At 40.4% G+C, this 23,228-nt stretch overlaps 1 protein-coding gene across 1 annotated transcript; it reads left to right on the top strand.

Annotated features, from left to right (window-relative positions):
* Positions 1-292: 292 nt before the first annotated feature.
* Positions 293-21,346, top strand: jph2 (junctophilin 2; the record flags this gene model as incomplete). Its single annotated transcript, XM_084553751.1, has 6 exons — positions 293-671; positions 3,339-4,155; positions 16,587-16,705; positions 18,404-19,326; positions 21,045-21,145; positions 21,211-21,346. The coding sequence occupies 5 exons, from the start codon at positions 293-295 to the stop codon at positions 21,123-21,125; spliced, it is 2,319 nt and encodes a 772-aa protein (XP_084409877.1). The 3' UTR covers positions 21,126-21,145; positions 21,211-21,346.
* Between the last annotated feature and the right edge of the window lie 1,882 nt (positions 21,347-23,228).

A 23,228-nucleotide genomic window follows, 5' to 3' on the forward strand; every position in this document is an offset into this window, starting at 1 on the left:
GCAACCCGTAGTGGATAGTTCATTAGTTTATTAATCGACGAGTCCTAGAAGACGGCGGAGTCATTTGGAGGAAAATAAAGTGAGAAGTGCGCACCGGAGCTTCATGGACACGCTCAGACATCCAAACTCCAAGAGAAGAGAGCCACACAAGTTCAGCACCAAGGATATCTGCAGTCAGTTTTGATGTCAGGTGAAGGTAAAGTGAGACTGACGGAGCTTTTATCTTTAGCCAGGTAACAGACAAAAAGAGATTTACTTTCTAATCGGTGCGTATTCCGGGGCTGCGTAAGGCATGAGTGGAGGTCGCTTTGAGTTTGATGACGGCGGAGCTTATTGCGGAGGCTGGGAGGGGGGCAAAGCCCACGGCCATGGCATCTGCACCGGACCCAAGGGCCAGGGCGAGTTCTCGGGCTCCTGGAACTACGGCTTCGAGGTGGTGGGAGTCTACACCTGGCCCAGCGGGAACACCTACGAGGGGTACTGGTCGCAGGGGAAGCGTCATGGTCTCGGAGTAGAGACCAAAGGACACTGGATTTACAAAGGGGAATGGACTCATGGCTTCAAAGGGAGGTATGGCATCCGGATCAGTGTTGGCAGTGGAGCAAAGTACGAAGGAACGTGGAATAATGGACTTCAGGATGGGTACGGGACAGAAACGTATGCTGATGGAGGTGAGAGTCACAGAAAATACTCACAGAAATCCCAGAAGTGCTTTACTTCTTATGTAGTTTTCTATTGTTGGGTCACAAGGCTTGAATACTGATCACTAGTAAATGTGGGGATAATTGTACTACCTTATTTGCAGTTTAATCTGTCTAAAATCTAAACATTATATTTTACTTCATTACAATATGTTTTGTGTCTATTATTTATAATTAATAATTATATTAATAAATATGAAATTAACCTGGTTACCAAATCAACTGTGGACTAAAAGTATAGTGCAATAGAAAAATGCCTCACCTCAGACCTGTACAACAATTTACAACAACAAAAAAGTAGATGCACTTTAAAGCTGCAGGAGGAGGGAAAGTCAAATACCTTGCAAAAGTAAAAGATCCAATATATTAAAACATCCAACTGAGAGAAAAAGTCTTGCATTAAAGAGACAGTTAGGGAAAAGTACAGAAATATGATTAGTAAAATGTATCATAAGTAACAGAAAAAAATACAATTTTACTGTTATTACTGTTATTGTTATAAGTGATACATTAGTGAATAAGAGGTATTTTACTTTCTTGCATTCAGTTTGATTGTTTAATTAATAAAATTGCATCATATTTTCTGAATTTATCATAAAATAAAAATGTGTAAAGTAACTCCTGCTTTCAGGTGATTGCACTCGAGGTAGAAGGACTAAATAATAATATAATCTATATTAAATATAAATAATATACTATCTCAGGTTTCTTAAATTTGTACTTAAAGTACTTAAATACTTCATCACCAGATGAACAAAGTAATCAGATACTTTACTTCATCAGACATAACGACAGATGCTAATGAGTATTACTCTGTTACAAGTGCTAGTTCAGCACTTAGTTTTTTTTTTTTTAATTTATGAGTTTTAAAAGTTGGTCCTTCCTCTTTCTGTAATATCATTGTGATGTTATTATTACTGAATTATTTAGCGATAAATGTTGCAACTAGGCAATACTGAGCTTATTAAGCTATCTATGTGCTTTTAAAAAAAATAATCTATAAAATATTTCACTTGTTCACTTTATGTTTTCTGCAACATAACTAGTAACTATATCTATCAAACTTGGAGTCAAACAGATGCAGTATGAAGTAGCACAAACTGTTTCTTAAATTATGCAACATTACTACCAAACGCTTCCTGTCAACTGTGGCATGTGGTCCAATTCCAGTGAGTAAAAATCAGAGCAGCCTGATGATCCCCTCACTCTTTTATGATGTCTGTGTAACCAGAAGAAAATACCTCCCTGCTGCTGTCAGTCACGAGCTTGTTGGAAACCAAATCCCACAGGAATGTTTCCATTTTGTTAAAGTACACCACCGTCAAGTGTTGGGACCAAGCTCTTTCCTCTTCTTCTTTTATTAAATACTAAAATCTTAACAAATTAAAACTGCTATAAATGAATTAAAAAAAAGTATTAAATTGTGCAGTTGTACTGTAGAATGATTCATCTCAGAGATATAATTTATATAGTATCGATAAGTATGAATGCAGCGCTCTTATATTGTAGCTGGTGAAGTCAAAGCCACTATTAACCTTACACATCAATAAAAATATATCAACATCACAATATTCCAGGTTCACACACAGTGAAGTTATCTCAAACAAGGCTACAAAGACTCCAGTGCATTCATGTTTTAATTCATGTTTGTCACCATTACATACTCTATGAAAGCTTCTGCTGGATCTTTCTTCTTTCTCCATTTGACAGTGTGGATGAAACTCAGTAAGTTAGACAAATAAAATTTGTTGTACCTGTACAACAGCAGTGGTTTCCCTCCTTTACAGCTGACTCATCAGCTTTGAGTGTAATCTGTTGGAAGCTGTGGTGGGGGATGTGATAGCACCAGATGTCAGGATTTAATAATAGCCTTCATGCCCTCTTGGCCTCACGGGCTGAGGCCTAGCTGTCGCTGTAATCCACGCACGTCAATTTTAGCATGAGAACAGACCCTGAGATGACTAGTCAGTGAGGGTATTAATGAATGAGGCATTTCACACTAAAGATGTCCGTGACATTCTAGTATGGCTAGTTTTAAGAGCAGTCCACGGAAAAGCTAGCAGCTCCGTGAGCCTGGACTTTGACACTACCGCTAACAGACTAACATGCTAACATACTAACAAGCTAACATGCTCAGAATGACAATGCTAACATGGCTCTAAGATCATGCTTACCATTTTAAACACCTTATTTTTTTGTGTTGGCTACTAAAAACAAGCTGGGGCTGAATGCCATCTGTCATCCAAGCACAGTTTTTCAGGACCAAAAGACAAAAATAACCAGACCAATAAAAAGCCACATACTGCTGTGCTCCCATTGTACTTTATTAATTATGTCTATTCAATGCACAACTTCTATCTACCATTTGTGCCCCACAAAATAGGGAACACTGATCAGGCATTCAGATAAATTTGAAAAACTTGAAATGTCCCTAATTGACATTGCTCAGAAAAGTCAGGGGGTCACCAAAGTCATTAGGGTTCATCCTCTTGAGAGCATGAATGTTTCTACCAATTTCCACTCAAATCCACTAACCGACAGTTGATTTCAGTCCAGACCAAAGGGGTGGACTTCCCATCAGCTGCAGCTGGAACTTAGACTTACTCCCTGTAACTTCCTATTTCCTGATGCTTTCAGGTACTTTCCAGGGTCAGTTCACTGGAGGGATGCGGCATGGCTATGGCGTGCGTCAGAGTGTCCCTTATGGTATGGCAGCGGTTGTCCGCTCCCCTCTTCGCACCTCCTTGACCTCCCTTCGCAGTGAGCACAGCAACGGCACCGTCCTCCAGCAAGACATCCCCATCATCACCACCACCAATGCCTCAGGTGAAGAGACACCCGTCGCCACCCCTACCCAGCTTGGTCCGTCACGCGGAGGCTTCGCCCTCACGCTCCAGGTGGACCCAGAAGCCGTGAAACCAAAGAAGAAGAGCCTGTTCCGCAGGGGCTCCCTTCTGGGCAAGCTGAAGAAGTCCGACTCGAGCTCATCGCTGTCCAGCCAGAAGAGCAAGATCAGCTTCCTAAGGACAGAGTCGGCTCTCAGCTCCAACGCCAGCGACACCAACTCCACCATCAGCATTGGGGACGAGAGCCTAGCCGGGGCTGAGGATTTCCCCCCAGTGGAGGCCGACATTGACGCCACCACCACAGAGGTCTACATGGGCGAGTGGAAGAATGACAAGCGCTCAGGATATGGAATAAGTGAAAGGTCCAGCGGGCTGAAGTATGAGGGCGAGTGGCTCAACAACCAGAGACACGGCTACGGCTGCACCACGTTCGCTGAGGGAGGGAAGGAAGAGGGCAAGTACATGAACAACATGCTGGTGAAGGCCATGAAGAAGAGGGTGATTCAACTGAAGGGAACCAAGATCAAGCAGAAGGTGGAGCGGGCAGTGGAGGGTGCTCAGAGGGCTGCAGCCATCGGCAAGCAGAAGGCCGAGATTGCTGCTTCCAGGTAAGAAGAGGAAGGCACAGGATAGAGATGAGTCCACGTAACGTGTTTGTTCTATTGTGAGCAATACTGTATGGGTCCAGTTTAGTCTCAGAGCTGAAGGTTTATGTTTTCCAAAAGTATAACATATCCAGTGGTCTTGAACATAACCAGAAAACACCTCTTACGTCTGTTTTGGAGGTATTTCCTGGATCCCCTACTTATATGCTGGACAAAACTATTCTGTTTGTTACGCATAACAATAGACCACTTTGAGTTAAAAAGTAAAAGTTTTGCTGTTGATTTGTTTTTTCATGTGTTCATACAGAACAAACTGTGAGGGTATGAAATACAGTATAATTGAAACGTGGTAAAAGCAGTTCAGCAGACAAGGTACTTATTCATGTGGATTCTCAAAATAGTCTTTGAGGATTGTAGAAATACCTCCTGAACGGCAGTAAGTGTTATTAAAAGACACTGGGTGTTTAAGAGGTGTAAAGTTTATGTAGGTGCGGGTAGGTTTATTCAAAGGTTTGAGCATGAAGTTTCAAACTACCATCTTTTAATTGAATTCTCTTAATGACCCTGGCTAATAGAAAACACAATAAAGAAATATTCTGTTTCTTCAACACTGTATTATCAGTGATAATAAATCATCAGTGATATCATTTTAGTCATACTAGATTTCACTAAAATCACCATACGATGAAATTGCTCTCTAAGTTCTCAGTTTGTGCAACGATTGCATCATCCAAAAAGAATCTGCTAGCTCACTCTCTGTGGGATCTGTCTGCCTGAACTGGCAGTGTGTTCGGCATTTTCAAGCACCAAGAATGGACTAATGTTTGTAGCACTTCCGCTCTGAGTTGAGGGTGTTTGAATACCTGACAGCTTATTTCATCTTCTTCAGTGTTAGGAGAAGAAGAATCTTCTTTAACAGATCTGAAAGTTTTATTTTACACATGTCTGGAGGACAGTCCATCAGCACAGAAGACGCATCAGACAGTCACCAGAGGAACAGATTTAAAAAGTTGATATGTGTTGATGAAACCTCTCTCATAGCTCATTGTTTATAATAGGAATTTGTCCATGCTACTAAAAGGATTGGACAGTGATATCAGACTTTGACTTCCAGGGGATTAAGCTGTTGACATTGCGGGAAAAGATTTGTTTTTGAATGCCAACAGAGACTAATCTCTCCAAAGAAATCAGTTTGGGCCGCATGGCGCTGAAATATAGGCACGTCATTAAATTTTGATCTTTTGTATATGTTGTTTGTGTTTCTATAGTTTTGAATTAAACTCTTTCTTAGTGCAAAATTCATGCGCTCATTTATCATATCATTTTTCTAGGGTTGCTACAGTCGTTAGCTTAGCTTAGCAAAAAGGCTGGAAACAGGAGGATACTTGGTTTTGCTTTATTCAAGGAAATTCCTTCTACAAGCATGTTTAAAGCTCACAAACATTTCATCTTTTTTGTTTTATTTGTACAACCGTCAACCTAGTGTGGCATAGCCATATTCACTACATACAAGAATATGAGTCTATGGGGGCGTGTTTCCACCCATGCAAAGAAAAATATACTTCTGAGCGCAACTGGATAGTCCGACAACCAATCAGAGACGCCGCTGTGCTCAGATGACATGTATGACTACGTTGCCATTACTCCTATGTCCATCACCTCATAAAGCAGAGCTCCTCCAGATCAACTTTCCCCACACACATGTACTGCATGGGGAAAGTTCAGGCTGGCTGAGGTGAACCAATAACTGCATGTATTTGTGGTGTTATGTAGTACTCCAGCTGGAGAGTGCTCCAGCTCTCTTCTGTCCAATACATAACCTGTCTTTATGCTATGCTAAGCTAGCAAACTTTTGGCTGCAGCCATTAATATAATGTCTGTACACATTATATTAATTTTGTCATCTGACTCTCAGACATAAAGCAAGTAAGAAGTTTTAACTAAAAGACAAACTAAAAGACAGTTCCCTGTACATTTAGCTGAAACACCGATAAAACTCCCTAACTGACATATAATCAATTTTCTCGGTGTTAGGGTGGAATTTGTGGTGATGCCAATGAAGAAGAAGAAGTACCAGAGTCCTGTATGTCTTATGCTGAAGAAGTTTATTTAGGCTCAATCGAGGAGAACAGAAGATTCGTCATCACAACATAAGTGCATGAGTCCACCTCAATTCTAAGGGTCAAACAGTAAAGCTCAGATTCTTATACTAGAAAGGTGGGCCTAGGCAGCAAAGGGGAGATATGTTAACATCCAATTGGCTATAGTACATAAACATGAAGATAAGGATTCACACCAGCTAGGAAATACAAAGTGTCATCCAGTGACGGAGGGCGTTATCATCTAACTCTACAACTGTGTCTGTAGACAGCCAGAGAGTGAGATTGAAGACGCCAAAGAGGGACCATGGCCTTGGCATGTTCCTCAGAGAGAAAATAGGGCGGATAACTGACCCCAGCAGTAATCTAACAGAAAGTCACTATGACACAGATGGATTGACTATTAACTACACAAACTATCTATAGGCAAGTGAAATTATTCTCTAACACTCAGCAAGTTAAGTGTTCAGTATGTTTTCCAGCAATTGCTTTGACAGCTGGAGTCGTTCAAGGTTTTTCAGAGTATAACAAACCTTATCTCTATTCAAAATGTTTCAACATCTAATACTTACCTCTTCAGTTCCTGTGGTTGAATGACTGTTCTTACAAAAGCTACAGTCTAGTTCACTAGAGTGAACAGTGTCACAATATCAGTTTACAGCTCGCCACCGTCGACCCCAGACACGACTTCTCAAAAATGATTCCCTGTTGAGTTCCTATGGTTCCTACAGCATTGCTGCACCTGGTGTTAAAATGTAAAAAGCATGTGTGGACTTAGATGCTGTAACGAACGAGTCATGTGTGTTGGTAAGGAAAGCTCATCACTGTAAACGTCAGTCTGATTTTAGAGCAGTGTTTGGAGGTGAGAGTTTCATGTCCTACATGGCTATCAAATTTATTCTTATTAATAATTTAAAAAACATCAGGACAGCTCCATTGACTCAAAACAGCAACTATACACAGATGCAAAAGAAAACACAGTAAAATAATGTAAGTATTCTGCATATTTGATTTGATTTGATTGATTCTATTGCACATTTTATGTTTTTGTGTCCTTCAGCATACACACCACAGTCCAGGGGACAGCAGAGTAGTGGTGGTGTGTATGTAAGTGGATGTTGGAGGGGGTTAGCAGGGACAGTGGTCTCAGATGATGTTGGGGGCTCTGGACAGGCAGCGTTTTTGTTCAATGTTCCAATGAGAAAGTGTGATGCCCTATGATCTTTTCTGCTGTCCTCACCACACTCTGCACTGACCCCTTGTCTGTGGCACTGCAGCTGCCAAACCAGACAGAGATACAGTTTGTTAATATGCTGTCTATGGTGCTTTTGTAGAAAGTGGATAGGAGGGGGGAGATGTGCTCCCCTCATCTGGCGCTAAAAGTGTAAACGCTGCTGTGGTCGCTTTACAAGCGATGCAGTGTTATCTTCTCCCTCGGGAACTTAGTGCATTTGAAAGATCCCACAGCCATGTTTTTGATGCAGAGTGCTGCGTGACTGGGCTTGTTTCTCCTGAATTCCATGATAAGAATCAAGATATTAGTTTTACACCAGTCGACTAATCATTTCACCTTCTCTCTACATACCAGGTCATTGTTGTCCCAGATGAGACCTACCACTGTTGTGTCATCAGGGTACTTCATACATGGTTGGTAGCAAGCCTAGCACAGAAGTCGTGGGTTATCACGTGAATAGCAATGGACTTAAAACACAGATGTGTTTATTTTGGCATTTAGCACTCAGTGTGAACCTTAAAGGTATAGTAGTTGTGTAATATTTACTGTCTGAACAGTAAATAGTAAATTTAAATCTGCAGCGAGCTGTTTGTTAGCTTAGCATTACATAAAGCCTGAAAATAGAGAAACCACTATGCCAGATAATGACTTCCTGGAGTATACAACTTCCTACATAGCTTCCTGGTTCAGCATCAATAGTCATTGTGCACCTTGTTTATTTATATAAAGCTAATACAATGAAATGTGTTAATTCATGAGCTTCAGATGTGCTGGTAGGAGTATTTTGTTACTTCTGGGCAGTGACAGGCTGTCTGTTTCCATCTGTTTCCAGTCTTTATGCTAAGCTAAGCTAAAACAGAATCCATCTATTTGTTAAGACCTCTCTCCAATCACCAAGCATTTTGAATGAATTCAAATAACCTGAGAGGGCTATTGTATTATTTATACTTGCACACATCAACCTTCAGTTTGTCTGTGACCATACAAGGCGGTGGTGTTTTTGTCCACCGTCGTCTTCAGGAGCTGAAATAAGCTCAGTGTTTACAGCACTGACAGACTGCAGACCCCCGTCCCAGCAGACTGAAATCTAAATATTGAACTGCACGCATAAGCAGTATATAAGAGTTATTCATTGTGTCAGTGCTTTAAGATCATCTACAACACGACTGGACAGAGCTGAAAATGGAAGCTAACAGTTCGGCAAACACCTCGGTGGGCTTTACAAACACAACAAAACTCTGAACGCTGGAAGGCCAGGGTGGGATGTAGCTAAGTACATTTACTCATAAGTACAAATAAAAACTGTTTATCAACTTAAATGCATATGGGAACTTTATAGCATGATAAATAGGAAGTGAATTTGGACAGTACGAAAAATGGCAGTGTTGGCTAATTGGTAAATACTGTAGGTAAGTGTAATAGCTTGTTACCAGTGTGCCACTGGTCTCAAATCATGACTGACATGACTGAGCACTGGGTAGTACATGGACACTAGTATTCCACTAATAATCTGAACAAAATACCCCATGTAACCACCTCAATCAGAACAGACTGACAGAATTTTCAGCCAGATTGCAGGGGGTGGTTTAAACCTTTGGTCATCTGTTCACCCGAGTTTCCGGCAGGGACAAAAACATGGGGGTGGCAAAAACAACCAGTTGTTCAAGGTGTTTTTTTTAAAAGATGACCAAAAGTGATAATCCAAGTGAATTCAGTGTTGACAAGAAAGGGAAAGAACTTGTTCCTCTGTTATATTTCCAACAGAAAGTGGGCAGAACGTCAAAAAGCTCTGTTCCAATTGATGTTTTGCGGCATATAAACACATACATCTCATAAGATAATTTTATTTAGCGCACATGTAAACAGTTAAGTTGGAATCTCTGAATGATTTCTGTCTAGCTGAAGAAAGAATGTCCATATAAACGTGGCCAGTGACTGAGGAGCCTTTGAAAGAGTCTGAACCCTATCTCGTCTGAACAGTTACACAGATCCAGTAACAGAACCTTCTTTTTACTTGTTTAGATGGCATTAATACACCTGTACTTGTAGGATTCTGGGATCTGTTTTTTTTATATATATTGTTTGATGGGTATTTTTTCAAAACTTCTGCTGCTCTCCTGCTGTCCTGAACATTAAACTAAAATCCATTATTATATAAGCAGAGGAGACATGACACATCTGTTCCTGGCAGTGGTCTCCTCACGCTATGATCCCTTGGCAATGAAGTCGAGGGTTAAAAATACATGTACAACCTGCGCTCTGCATAGGACACTAGACCTCTTCAAGTCCAGTTGGGTAAAGTGTTTGCTGGCATTCAGACACTCTGTGGACATTGTTCTGTTGCGTGGTCTGGCAGCTGGGCGTCTGTACGTGGACCTGTGTGGCAGGACAGGGTGTAAATGACGCACACACAGGGGGCCCTGTGGTCACAGAGGAGCCCTGACTAAATATGGACAGGCGCACTCTTGCTGTATCACAATCACAGGGGAATGCAACAGCTGATTTTCTCCCTCCCCCTTGCTTTCAGACACCGTCTTTCCTGCCTAGTCACAGACACACACGGTGTTTTCTCATGCTTAATGGCAGCTTTCTTAATGTCTGAACACCTGCCTCACTCGATTACTTCCCTCACCCCTGACTTGTTTAGGAAAAGCAAGTCCTTGTCCAGCTTGTAAACAGCGGTCTGCTTGTGGTTTTCTCTCAGCGACTGTGAGCTAGCTACCAACCGTTCACAGTGATCACAGATCTCCGTCCATCTTGCGTCAGCAGTGGTGTCAAATGGTTCCATGGATATAAATATGACACAGCTCATAAGCAAGTGCTTGGGTATAAAGGGTTAGTGTATATATGTACCACACCTAGCTTTAGTTGTGGAGCTTGGATTACATCCAGTACTGCTGATAGCAGCATTTTGTGTTGGTGAGCAATGAGCGGGTCGCAACATTTGTAAACAAAGTTCAGCTCGGCTCAGCTCAGGACTATTTGCAGACAGTTTTTTCTGATGCTCTTGTTTAGTGAGAAATAATGTCAAAGAGAAAATAAATTAGTAATTAGAGACATTGCTGAGATCTCTATAGTTGCTCCTTGTGATGTGACCTCTCAGAAATGTTGCAATAATGAGGTTTCAATTAGCACTTAATTTATGTGCATTTTGGCAATGGGATTTAATTATATTTAAAAATGTAGTCATCTTTTTATAGAAATTAAATCACCCATTCACCCTCATGCACACATCCAAACACGCACACACACACACACACTGTTGCTGCACAGATGAATAGGACCCTCCACAAAGATCCAGTGGCACATGCCAGAATGATAGAATATCTCTGGCCATCAGCAGGCTCCAGGATGACCGCAGCGGGACATGAAACAGACTATTACAAAGCGGCCAAAACACTTGGACGTACTTTAGTCAGTGCTTTTACATTGCCGCAGGGCACACATAAAGCTTTAGGTTATATCTATTTATGTGATCTCATAAGCTTAGTGTGTCTTCCTACAGCTGACGTCTCAGCACTCCAAGTTCAACGAGTGTCTCCTCAAGGCTGCCCTTAAAGCCCACTAGCATAAAGGGTATTTAGGTCACAGTGTCAAATGTCATTTTAAGTCGCAGAGAAACAGTGAAAGACCAAGACAGACTGTAGCAGTTAGATGACTGAAGAGGCCACAAATTTAGACCTGGATTCTTTTGTTGTATTACAAATGAAGGAGACATGAGAAGATCTGACACAGCCAGTACTTCTAGTGTCTTATCTCTAGAACCTTTATCCACTCTCCAATATACAGATGACAAAGAACAAATCATATGGTGGATCATGGCTGTATGACGTGAAAGAGGTTTCTCTTTTATGAAGTGTTTTAGGGCATTTCAGCTCATCGTTTTTGATATCACAGGCGGCAGCTTTAATGGGTTTAGTCTATCTCATTTAGAGGCAGCAGGAAGATGTTTTCAGCAAAAAAACAGATATTTGACCCTTTTGAAATGGCTTTCTAGAGGACCTGGAGACAGGACAGGTTTTTGAATGCAATAAAACTTATAAATTGGAAACAAATTGGAAATGAGGCTGTTTGCAAACATACTCAAGATGAGGAGCAAAGCAGACTTGGAGCTGGAAGATAAGATTTAAAAACATTTAAAAATCAGCCAACTCTGAGTCAACACTTAAGAGTGTACTGTTTGGAGGATTAGTAGCATGAGTAGATGAGCCTCAGGTATGCAGGTGGCTTAGCCAGGAGCAGGAAAACTGTGCCACGTCTAGATTGACACATATGTTGCTTTCAAATGGAGTCATGTTTACTGTTTACACAAGAGTCCGTATGAACAGCCCCCTTTTGTAGGATTCACACCTCAGAAGTTGTGACGTGTTTGTTGAGTTTTATAGAAATGGTGGAGGAGAATGTAACTTTTTATATTGTATTTCAGCCATATAGCATTCATTTTATTAATATTATCTCACCAACCTCTTTGAATTTCCTACATTAATTAACCGGCCATTGGCTTGCTAAACTGTTAGCCTCTTTAGCTTCTAGATGTCAATAGTTGCCTAGCAACTGTGTTTTCAGGACTTCCAGCTGACTTGAATGCCAAGCATTTAGTGTTCAAACTTCCCATGTGGTAACACAAGCTCATGAGTTATGTTTGAAGACACACACTGAACCAACGGGGAAAAAACAATGGGGCCGACAGGAGGAACAGACTCAGGAGTTGCTGCTAAGGGCGCACCGTGAGGACAACAAGCATGCCCAATTTAAAAAAAAAAAAGAGAAATGGGACCCACAGATGGCTACTCTTTGGTATATAACATCCATAAACCCTTTTATACCTTAGAGGGCTCTCCACTGCATTAAATATAGTACACAAACCCCCCATAACAGAGTTCACTAGTTCGAACTGGGAGGATAGCATACATATGTCTTAACCTGGGGTTCCCCATGACCTTGCTGGATCCCCACAAGTTGCTGGATACCAAAGCAGAGACATTACAGGATACTACAGGACTCATATTTTTTGAAGAAAGCATACTATGTCAGTGTTGTTTTCACTGCCTCGAAAAAACAAATAGTTGAATCAGTAAGTAATCAGTACAGTATATATTTCTTGATTCATAGTTAATAGGACTGAATCATATTTTTAGCCAGTGGACCAAAAGCCACCATTGTTTTTAAATCCTTGCGATTGATATTGATAGTAAAAATTAATTTAAATGTACTCTTATACCTGTTCATTTACTCAATTAATTCTGTTGGTTTTTCAGCTATAAAACTATTGAAACATTCCTGTCACATCTTTCATACTCAATAAATAAATAGAATATTGATAAAAACAACTCATGAAATAATTGTTTCATGCAATCAAATGCATAGATGTACCAGACTATTCTCTGCAGGTGAGATGTCACACCATCCATTCAGTTATGGATGGACATCATTAGCTATGCTGTGCTAGCCAGTTTTAGCAACTGAGACCACAGAGGAGATATATTGTTACACGGTTGTCCTTAAACAAATATAGATTTCCTTTAGGGAAACACTGCTCAGCTGCTCTGATTCCTTTGCCTTTTAATTTAGCTAATGATAGGCACTAATGCAGCATCTACTACCTTTTGTTTATTTGACTGGTAATTTATGAGGTAACGCTCTTAAGCACATTTGATGTTTGCACTGCTCATGGTTTCAGCACCTTTGTGGCACTGAGAGATTTATGATGGCTTGCCATAAGAAACTGATACTGACTGACGCCCTCAGCAGGCTGCTACCTCTATCTATTTTAATGCTGGGATCAATTCTGCCATATGTAGTGCACATTTAGCACTTTATTAGCAACAACTGTGCAATCTATTGCCATCCAACACAACAGGTTTTCCACTTAATTTGGCGGCGGAGGGGAAGATATTAGGAACACTCTGATATACAACATCACCTTTCTGACAATGTCAACAAAACTAAATGTAAAGGCACAGATTTTTGACAGAGCTGCTATTGGATTGCAATGGAAGGCACCAATGTTGTAATTATTGTATTTTCTGTTATTTTACCTACCTAGTAGGAAAATGTGTACTTTTACTTAACTACATTCGACCATGACATTTGCTAAATAAAAGATTTCACTAAGTAACTAAATAAGCACTTAATAGAATATGATTCATTTACAGACTGGACTGAAAAACAGTTTATGATTTTGTATTAGAGCCTCCTCGACCAGTTAAAATACATAAACTGTAAACAGTACTGTAGCAGTACAACTAATAATGCAAATATAAGATACAACACTCTCTGAAGGGCTACTCTGCAGCCTGATGAGTACTAATACTAAAGCACCCTAGTTTTTGTTGAAACTTTTTTATGATTGTTTTGAAGGATATCATCTGTGGGGCTGTTAAACTGTTGTTTTCTGTATTTAGCTATCCTCACTGACATAAAGGAACTGAACAAGATAATAGAAACATGTGTGAGGTTAAAGCAATACTGCTCAACAGCGCCACAAACTCCTGCCTCCCTCTGAAATGAAGCTCTATTTATTCCACTGAAGAACCAGATACACAGTGGTACGAGTGAGCTGCGCGGTGGAAGCAGCCATCTGTCGACATATTTTTTCCTCCACCCACCAACTGGCCGTTCACCCAGCAGAACTGACTGGCTGCCATCTTGTCAGCGAGTAAACACACCTTTCTCTTTTGGAAAGCGAAAAGGGACCAAATCAGGCAAATCTGCTTATTAGAAGTAATCAGTTGCAGTGGTAATTTGGTCCTTAAAGCTAATTCTGTGGTTTATTTTTCCAAAATACAGAATATTATTACACACAGAAAATAGTCAATAAATAAACTATTAGACCGTGTTTTAGTAAGGTTTATTAAAAACTAACTTTTTACCCTGGTTGGGATGTTTTTAAGCTTTGCTGACAAAAAGAAAAATGTAAAAAAAATAAATAAATATGTTTTATATGCAGGGAATGGTTTAGTCAGAAAATGTATCATTGTTTTGGCGCCCATTACAATAAAGCTATTTTTAATGAATAATGTTGGTGAAAGCTGTAGAAGTTCTGTGAGAGGAGGTGCCGACTCTGTGTGGACAGGTGGAGCTCATATATATCAATCAGGGAACCTGACAAGTCTCTAATTGTTCCAGAGGGAAGCACCTTCTCCACTGAGTCTTAAAGTGGACCGTGGAACTATTTTGAGCTCAGTGTAAAGTTACAGTATGTTAAGTATCCACAGACTAATCACAATCAGTAATTCTCACAGTGAGATGAACGGCAGCTTTGAACTCTCTGCTTTCTATTGACAGGTTTTCTAGATAATCCGTGGTTTGGTCCAGCTCATTAATCCAGACTGAAATATCTCTACTACTGAACTTTTGTACAGATATACATCCTAACATTTACCTTTGCTTCACTCATGAGGTTGGTAAGGAAGTGTCTCAACAAGATTTTGATGTATGGATGTAAAATGAGGCTCATCGGTCATTTCAGCTCAGAATAAATCATTGGTGATAATGTGTCTTTTCATCTATGACAAAATACTTGCATTTTTATATTCCTGTACACACACGCAGCTACAAAGTGGTTCTAGAGCAAATACAAGCATGCTAACAAGCTCAACTAACATAGTTAACATGCACACATAATACCTGCTGAACATCTGCATGTTATCATAGTTAGCATTTGCCTAATGGAATTTAAAAGAAGAGATAGCAATATGAAGGAGTAGAGGTGGTGGTGGGGGAACACCAACACCAACAAGAAGATGAAGAAGAAGGCAAATTGCACTTATTTGCTGCCCTACTTTTATTCACTTAAACTTTAAAGTCAAAATACATTATTTGTTCCTCAAGGTGCAATTTAACACATACAGGAAGAAGAAATCTAAACAACTTGACAAAATCAGACCGCAAGACCAATTGCAGAGACTTGTCTACACACATGAGTTATATGAGCAGACTATTTCCTGTACCATTCATCAGTCATGTGAATGTGAACATCTTCTAATGTACAAATGTAGCGCTGCACTGTGTGATGACGGACCCAGTAGCTGGCCAGCAGTAACTCATTGTCTCGCTGAGGGTGATAAAAGCATAATTTATTTCCGTCACTGTCCAAAGGCAGAAAAGGACACCTGCTAATGAGCCGTATGACCAGCAGCCTCCCACCGCTGGCCTTCATTTCAACATGTGCTGTGGTATTTTTGGTCACGCTTACACTGCTGTAATTCCATGTCTAAAACGTCATAGTCGGGGTTCTAGCTTTGATTGATTAGAAAGGTCAAAACATTCACTAGGATATAACCCAATCATTCATCACATGCAGAAGGATAAAAGATATAAAAGTAAAATCCATGTTTTGTAGTGGATGATTTAGGAATCAGTCTAAAATTTGTTAGTTTTCTTTCATTGAAATTGTTTCAATAAAGAAATTGTAGTGGTGCACTGCAGGCAGTGGTGACTGGAGGCTGGCAGACGTTAAGGACACTGACGTAGCTTGAAAATGAAATCATCCGACAATGGTGTGGAGGGTGAACCAGGCTTTTATGGAGTGGTGATTGCAAGATAGAACTCAGGTGTGCTCTGCTGTGAGCCTAAGAAAAAGTGAGTCAACCACGCCCCCGAGCCACCAGCTGCACTACTGGAGAGAAAAAAAAAGGAAAACCTAAACACGGCCACAAACTATATGAACATAAGACAACTCAAACCATAACATACATAAGACAAAAACTCAAACCATAACAGAATTCTCCATCAAAGTTTTCATTCATTCATTCATTCATTCATTCATTCATCTGGAGCCTTCACGGGGGGGCTGGAGCCTATCCCAGCTTGGGCGAGAGGTAGGGTACACCCTGGACAGGTCGCCAGTCTATCACACGGCCAGCAAAGTTTTCTTGGGTTTATAATTATGCGGGTGACAAGCTCTGATCTAAACTCACTATTTCATTAGTGAAATATCTTCATTCAGTCCTGTGGGTCAGTTTAAATCTTATTAATCACTTTCCTCCTGACAAGAATGATTCTGGAAACTGCACTCATCTCATTTCACAGAATCAGATGAAAGAAGACATTTCAATCATTGCTGTTCCCACTGATTGTGTTGCATCTGTCCACTGCAGGACGACCCATGCGAAGGCCAAGTCAGATGCAGCCGAACAGGCGGCTCAGGCCTCCAACAGTGAGTCCAGCATTGCCAGACTGGTGGCCAAGGAGCTGTCCCCTTCTTTCTACCAGCCAGGTCAGTGCGCGTCAGCTCCCCATCTCCAACTTCAGAGCATCACAGTCACAATGTTATCTAAAGCTAATGTAACACAGGTTTGGATATATTCATATATTTATTTTCACCTGTGATCTACTCAAAGTTTGTTTGAAGAGACCTTTTTCATCTTGACTGTTCTCAGAAGCACAGGTATATTAATTATGGCTCAGTTCCATGAATGTCTGCCATGAAAAAGGGTCTGAAAAAGGTTCCTATTCACCTGTCTTTCTCTAGTGACTTGAATGCACCATAAAATACACAAACTGCGCCGACAAAATCCTCCTCCCCTGTGCATTTTTGTGGACACAAATCAATGTCTTTTCATACAGCTGGAGCAAAGATGGTACAACATTAATTACATTCCCCATGTACTTACAGCTTGTGCTAGCAGATCCTTCAGCTGAGGCTCACCACAAGGATAGCTGCATTTGAGCGTCTAAAACAGGAACATCTTATTGGGTCGAAGGGATCATATCAGTTTCATTGCGGGACTGTTGACACACACACACGGGTGCAAAAGCAAAGGAATCATTTAGAAGCCTCCTGCGCTTCTGTCAGATAGAGAGCTTAAAGAAATCAGAAAGTCAGATGTGGTCCATCTCTCCAACTAACACTGACTAACGGACAAGGTGTGCCCATGGTATGGCATGCTTTCTTCCATGAAAGAGCTCTGATCGAGGACCATCTATTTCACTTTTACTGATAGAAAACTAAACAAAAAAAAATAATATTTAGTCTCACAATTTTAAAGATGAGCTGTGTTTTTCTTATTTCTGCAAATCTCATAAAAATATTGTAGTCATCTGAAGAAACACGACTAATAAATCTTGTTGTTGATTTAACACCTCTAGTAATACTCAGCATCAGCTAATGGATATTCATCTGCAACCATAAATAGTCAATAAATTCACTATTTGGCAACCACAGAGATATGTGTTTTTAAGTCGTGAGTCAGTTGTAGTCAATAAGAACAAAAAGGGCCAAAGCCAAGCTGCGGACGTAAACTAAATAAAATATGGGGAGATTATTCATTCATTCATTCATCTTCTGTAACCACTTGTCCTGTGAAGGGTCGCGTGGGCGGGGGGCTGGAGCCTATCCCAGTTGATATTAGTCCATTATATTAACTGACAATAACAAAATTTAAGAATATACTGTAACAGAGAGATGATAAAGATGGTAACAGCAGAAAGATATTTATCACATTAATATACATGAATTAATTAAATTTTGATGTGTCTTGGATGTAAGTATGACCAAGATGTATGAATTTAGAGTTGTTAGAGAAAAGTCAAATATTCCAAAACAACTTAGCTTTAAGGCTGTTACATACTCCGTGAGAACCGAGGAGTTTGTTCTCGCTCCTCGGCCTGCGAGAACAAATTACATCATTCTGTTCTCGCAGCCCTCGTTTGGGAGTTCGTGCAGCTTGACACATCAGCCGGGCAGAACTTTTTTCTCATGTGGTGTCTGGTTACTATTCTGTGATTGGTCAGAAATTTGAAGTGGGTGTGGTTAATGCGAAAAAGCGGAAATGCTAGCGGTGAGTTCAAAAAACTCATCCAAATTAAAACGTACACCAGAATATTTGTCATCTTTCCTGTTTTGATAGTATTATTAATGATCATTTTAAAATTCAAGAAAAATTCTATTGTACTGATTGAACTGGTCTTTCAGGTCCAGAGTATCTGAAGAAGAGAGTGTTACTGGACGCCGTGGAGGGCAGTGAGAACACAGACACTGTCATGCATGAGCCGCTGCTAGCTGAAGAGGAGCCCCTGCCCACACCTCCTGACAGCCCGCTCATGAATGAACTGGACAGCCTCATGCTTGGCTCATCTCCAGGTCGCACCCCTTCCCCCAGCCCAGGCATCATCTCCAAAGAAGAGCCCAAACTCCTCAGTCCAGGAAGCTGGAATGACGACAAAACCAGCAAAGGGAGTGGTACTAAGGGCAGCACTAAAGCCAACAGCAAGCCTAGTAGTCGCCCCACTACCCCTTCAACCTCAGTTTCTGCTGCCACCTCGGCAGCACCTGATGGAGGAGGGGCCCCAAGCAGTCGTGGCCCCTCTCGCACTCCTAGCCGTCACAGCAATAAGAATGAGCAGGGCTCTGACCTGGAGATCAAGCCGCTGCAGAAGTTTGACTCTGATGTAAAAGCTCCAGATGTCACTCCAGCCGCCCCAACCCCTGTAAGGAATAGCCTCATCTTGCCAGATGAAGAAGAAGCACCGCGCCCCACCTCTAAAGTGCCCTCTAAAGCTGTAACCCCCGAGCCTAAAGCCAAAGAGGTAAAAGCAGAAAGAGCGCCATCAGTCAACGATCGAGCTCCGTCCATCTCTGAGAACAAAGTGGAGTCCAGGGAGGCGAGCAGGCCGGCCAGCAAAGCAGAGACAAAGCCATTGCTAAGGAGGCAGGCCAGCCCCGCTCCATCACCAAAACCTGCACCCAATCTTGAATCCAAAACAGTGCCAAAGCAAGTGGAAGCCAAAGCTGTAATTGCCAAAGCAGCCCTGAAGGTTGATCCCAAAGCAGAAGCCAGACTTAAGACCATGTTGTCAAGTCCAAGCAGTGAGATGACAGAGTCTTTGGAGCCGGAGGTAATGCAGTAAACATACAAACAACTGGCAGTTCATTTTCTATTTTTTTTTTCCGTGACCCCCAGAGAATAAATCCTACTAACAGCATGCTGGTGTTAGCATTTAGTCGAAATCACTACAACACCTAAATGCAACATTAAAAAGCAACTGTACTTGCACGACTTGTTGGACTGCTTCACATTACATGAGTAGAGGGACAGTTATTACATCATGAATGTCAAAGTCAAGTACCGATAAACTGTCCTATATCTGACTTACATTCAGATAAAAACACTCTTTCATATCAGGACACTTTGTCACCATTTAGAGTAAAGATTGAACCAGTTACAACTGTACATGATAAAATAAATAGACACTTTTATTTTGAAGTTATTTAGAATAACAAAGGACTGAAACAACAGTCGGACGAGAAAAGGGCTTATTTGTTTCCTAGCTAACAGTTCAATGAGAAGGTCAACGCCTGTTGTGTTCATCCATTTAATAGGAAGCTGGAACTATTGGAGAAAGTTACCATAGCATGAAGACTGGAAATATTTGTGCATCTAAAAATGGCTCAAACAAGATATAAAATGTGGATTAATGAGCTGTTTCCTGCATTTCTGGTCATACTAAGCTACGCTGAGCTAACATTGTGTTCTAATAGCTCCGTATTTCATAAACAGATATAAGAGAAACACTATCCTCCTGTTGTCCTACATGAGCTTGTCATATCTTTCTATATCTTCAGGTGATGGCCGTGGCCCCTTGTTACAAGGAGATTTAAGTAATAGACTGGCATTTCGAGGAATATTTGTTTTCTAGTTGAAAGTTTGATGGGAAGCTTGATATCTCTGTTGTGTCTGTCCATTTATGGGAAGCTGTAAACTAAAGGAGACTGTTAGCTTAGCTTGAAGGACAGGTGAGAAACAGGAGGAAGCAGCCACCATTACTGTGCCTAAAGCTAACAAATGCAACCTACTTGCACATTTAAAGCTCACAAACAAGATAATAAAATGTCCATTAATTAGTTTTTTCCTCCATTTATAGTCTTTATGCTATGGTAAGCTAATATCTCTTGCTTGGAAGGAATTTCAGGCACAAATGTCCAATTCACAAACTAGCCACCATTCCTTGCTTGCATTTGCTAGCATAAGTGGTAGACGGATATGAGAGTGGTGTAGGACTTTAAGCGTCACATTTTCAGGTCATCCTATTCTTGTGTAGGTGATATATCAGAAATGTTTTTTTTTTTTTTTTTCATATTTGGGATAAATATACATTTGGATTCAATAACTCACAGATTGGGGAATTTGATTGTCAGAGGACACCTTACAAAGCATGTTTAATCGAGTTAGGGTTGAAATTAACACATATAACCAATGACAACCACAAAAGGAGGCCTGCTGCTCCTCTGGTAGTCCAAAATTGATGAAATGTTTTTGCAGAAACAGAAGTTCAGGCTCTATAAAAGTGAAGACAGTGTGTGCTTACATGCCAATATAGTGATAACTTTGGCAAAAAATACACTTCATTCCTTTCCTGCATTACATGGATGCAAATTTTAATGTGACCGGTTGGTGGGGACAACATGTATGCAGCCATTCCTTTATGTAGTAAGTTGTACAGACCTCCAGTTATTCAGATGGTGTATATCTATAACAGTATATCTATAGTCTTAGTGTCTTAGTGTTTCACTGAATTTACTGTTCTCATACCACACATCTTCCTTTCTTTTCAAGGGCCCAAACACGATAATGATCTGCATGGTTATCCTGCTCAACATCGGCCTGGCCATCCTCTTTGTTCACATTTTGTCCTGAGAAATTTTCCACCAAGTCAGGTAATAAAACATCAAAAGGTGAATATGAAAATAAACATACATTCACTAATGTTAGTCTGCTGCAGGTCACCAACTGTGTTGGAGAGAGATGGCGTTGCTCCTCCTCAGAAAGGACCAGAGATCAAAGACACCGCTGAGGAGAGACAGAAGCCTCATGCTGCAGCTCTTCATTTGTCGTTGGTGTGACTGTATGAGGCTCTGTGAAACTCCTCTCTTTCCAGATGTTAGAAAAACTAAAGGACATTGAACAACTGAATCTTTTCAGTGCATCTGAATAGGATTTGTATGTTAAAGTTGGGGGGCTAAATGGTAGAGAATGTCTTGGTGCTGATGTTGGAAAAGCAGGGAATTCAACTTTGTCACGGTGTGTCACAAGTGTTTCGCAAAACAGCTTTAAATTGAATCTTTAACTGGCACCAACTGGTTGCCTCTCACAACACTGAATCAGGCAGGTAATTACATTTTATCACAAGATATGTATTGTTTGTGTCATGTAATCACTGACTGAAGGAATGTTATTCTCTCTGCTACGCCTTGAACTTGATTGTTAAGACCCTAAAAAACTGCAGCAGATGTGTGAAGGATTTGGGAGTGATATCTGTTGCTGTCATTGTATTGATTATCTGCAATTTCAGTGTTTAAAAATCAGTTATACACTTAACTGAAGGGGTTAAGCTGAAGAAGAAAAAAAGATTAAAGATGAAGTAGGAGGACTGGAAATATGTTTCAGTCCATAAGTCAGGTAGGATATTGTTTTCATCAGGTTGCTCTTCACTCTGTTAACAAAGACTCCAAGCTGCATTATTGCTAAAATCTTTATTTGAGACTGTTGTGGCCTACACTGTGAAACCATCTATTTTCACTTATATATACATATATATATATATATATATATATGTATATATATATATATATATGCATTTACTGTCATTTTGCTGCTTTGGAGAGCTGATAAACCAAATGGAGATGGAAAATAGGAAACTTATGAGTGTCACCGCTATTGTGTATGTACTGTATGTTCCTGTGGTGTCATGTAATGCTGAGTAGCACCCAGTGGGAGTTGTGTATGTTTTGCAACAGGATAAGGATGCAGAATCTTATTTTTAAGAATCACTGTATGTTGTAGGAATGTGGCTGAACCTACAGATTTATATTCATACAGCAAGAGGAGGACTGGGATGCTTTTGTCAGAGAGCTTCTCATGGTTTCATGTATGCATCAGTGTAGAAGACTGTCCACACTGCATTATATTCAGGGCCTTCCATGCTTTAGAGCCAAATATAGTTTTAAACTTTTGTACGCATGAGGGCACTTTGTGTTTGTGAGTGTCAGTATTTTTGTACCTTTTTGAAGTGCACATCTTTTCAGCATTCAAAATACTCATATTTGTCATCGGAAGTTACAACCCTGAAAGTATTTATTTCCCAAAGGAGTCAGTCTGATTACCTCATGATTGTGAGATAGAGAAAATTTGTAGAATGATTCTTAACTCCACGTCTTATGTTGAAAACAGCTCTTTTTTAACCCATTACATTATGGGTTTTAAACGGAGGATTTTAGCTGAAATTGCTTTTGCATTTTAGAGTTTGTAAATGAACACACAGACAATTGAAAGAACAAGGAAAGCCTACGTTCATTTAACAAAAAATTGTTTTAACAAAACTCCCATAATTGTATGTATGTGCTAGTTTATCTGCAGTCTTCCAGTGTATTACTGGGAGATTAAGTCAATAGTGAACTAGAGTCCATACAGGTTAGTGAAAGGTGGAGACCCATTTGTCTGTTTTTGTGCATTTAATGATGTCAGCTAACACAATTTGAGGATATGCATTTGTGTAGCCAAACGTGGTCAAATTTACAACGCTGAGATTAAATAAAAACTTTTACAACACTTGTGATGTGTTGTGTTTTGGTGAATCTGCATAGATAAAGTTCTTGTGTCCCATAGCTCCCATTTTTAGCTTTAGGGTTTCCATATTTATCCTCTTCTTTTCACACCGTGTCACTCATTATGGCTTAGAAATCTAGTCTATCAACAGCAGAACTAAGTATTTTTAAACACCACCTGTCTGCCAGCATGAGG

Source organism: Chelon labrosus, assembly GCF_963514085.1.
Source record: "Chelon labrosus genome assembly, chromosome: 10".
In the NCBI taxonomy this organism is placed as follows: Eukaryota; Metazoa; Chordata; class Actinopteri; order Mugiliformes; family Mugilidae; genus Chelon; species Chelon labrosus.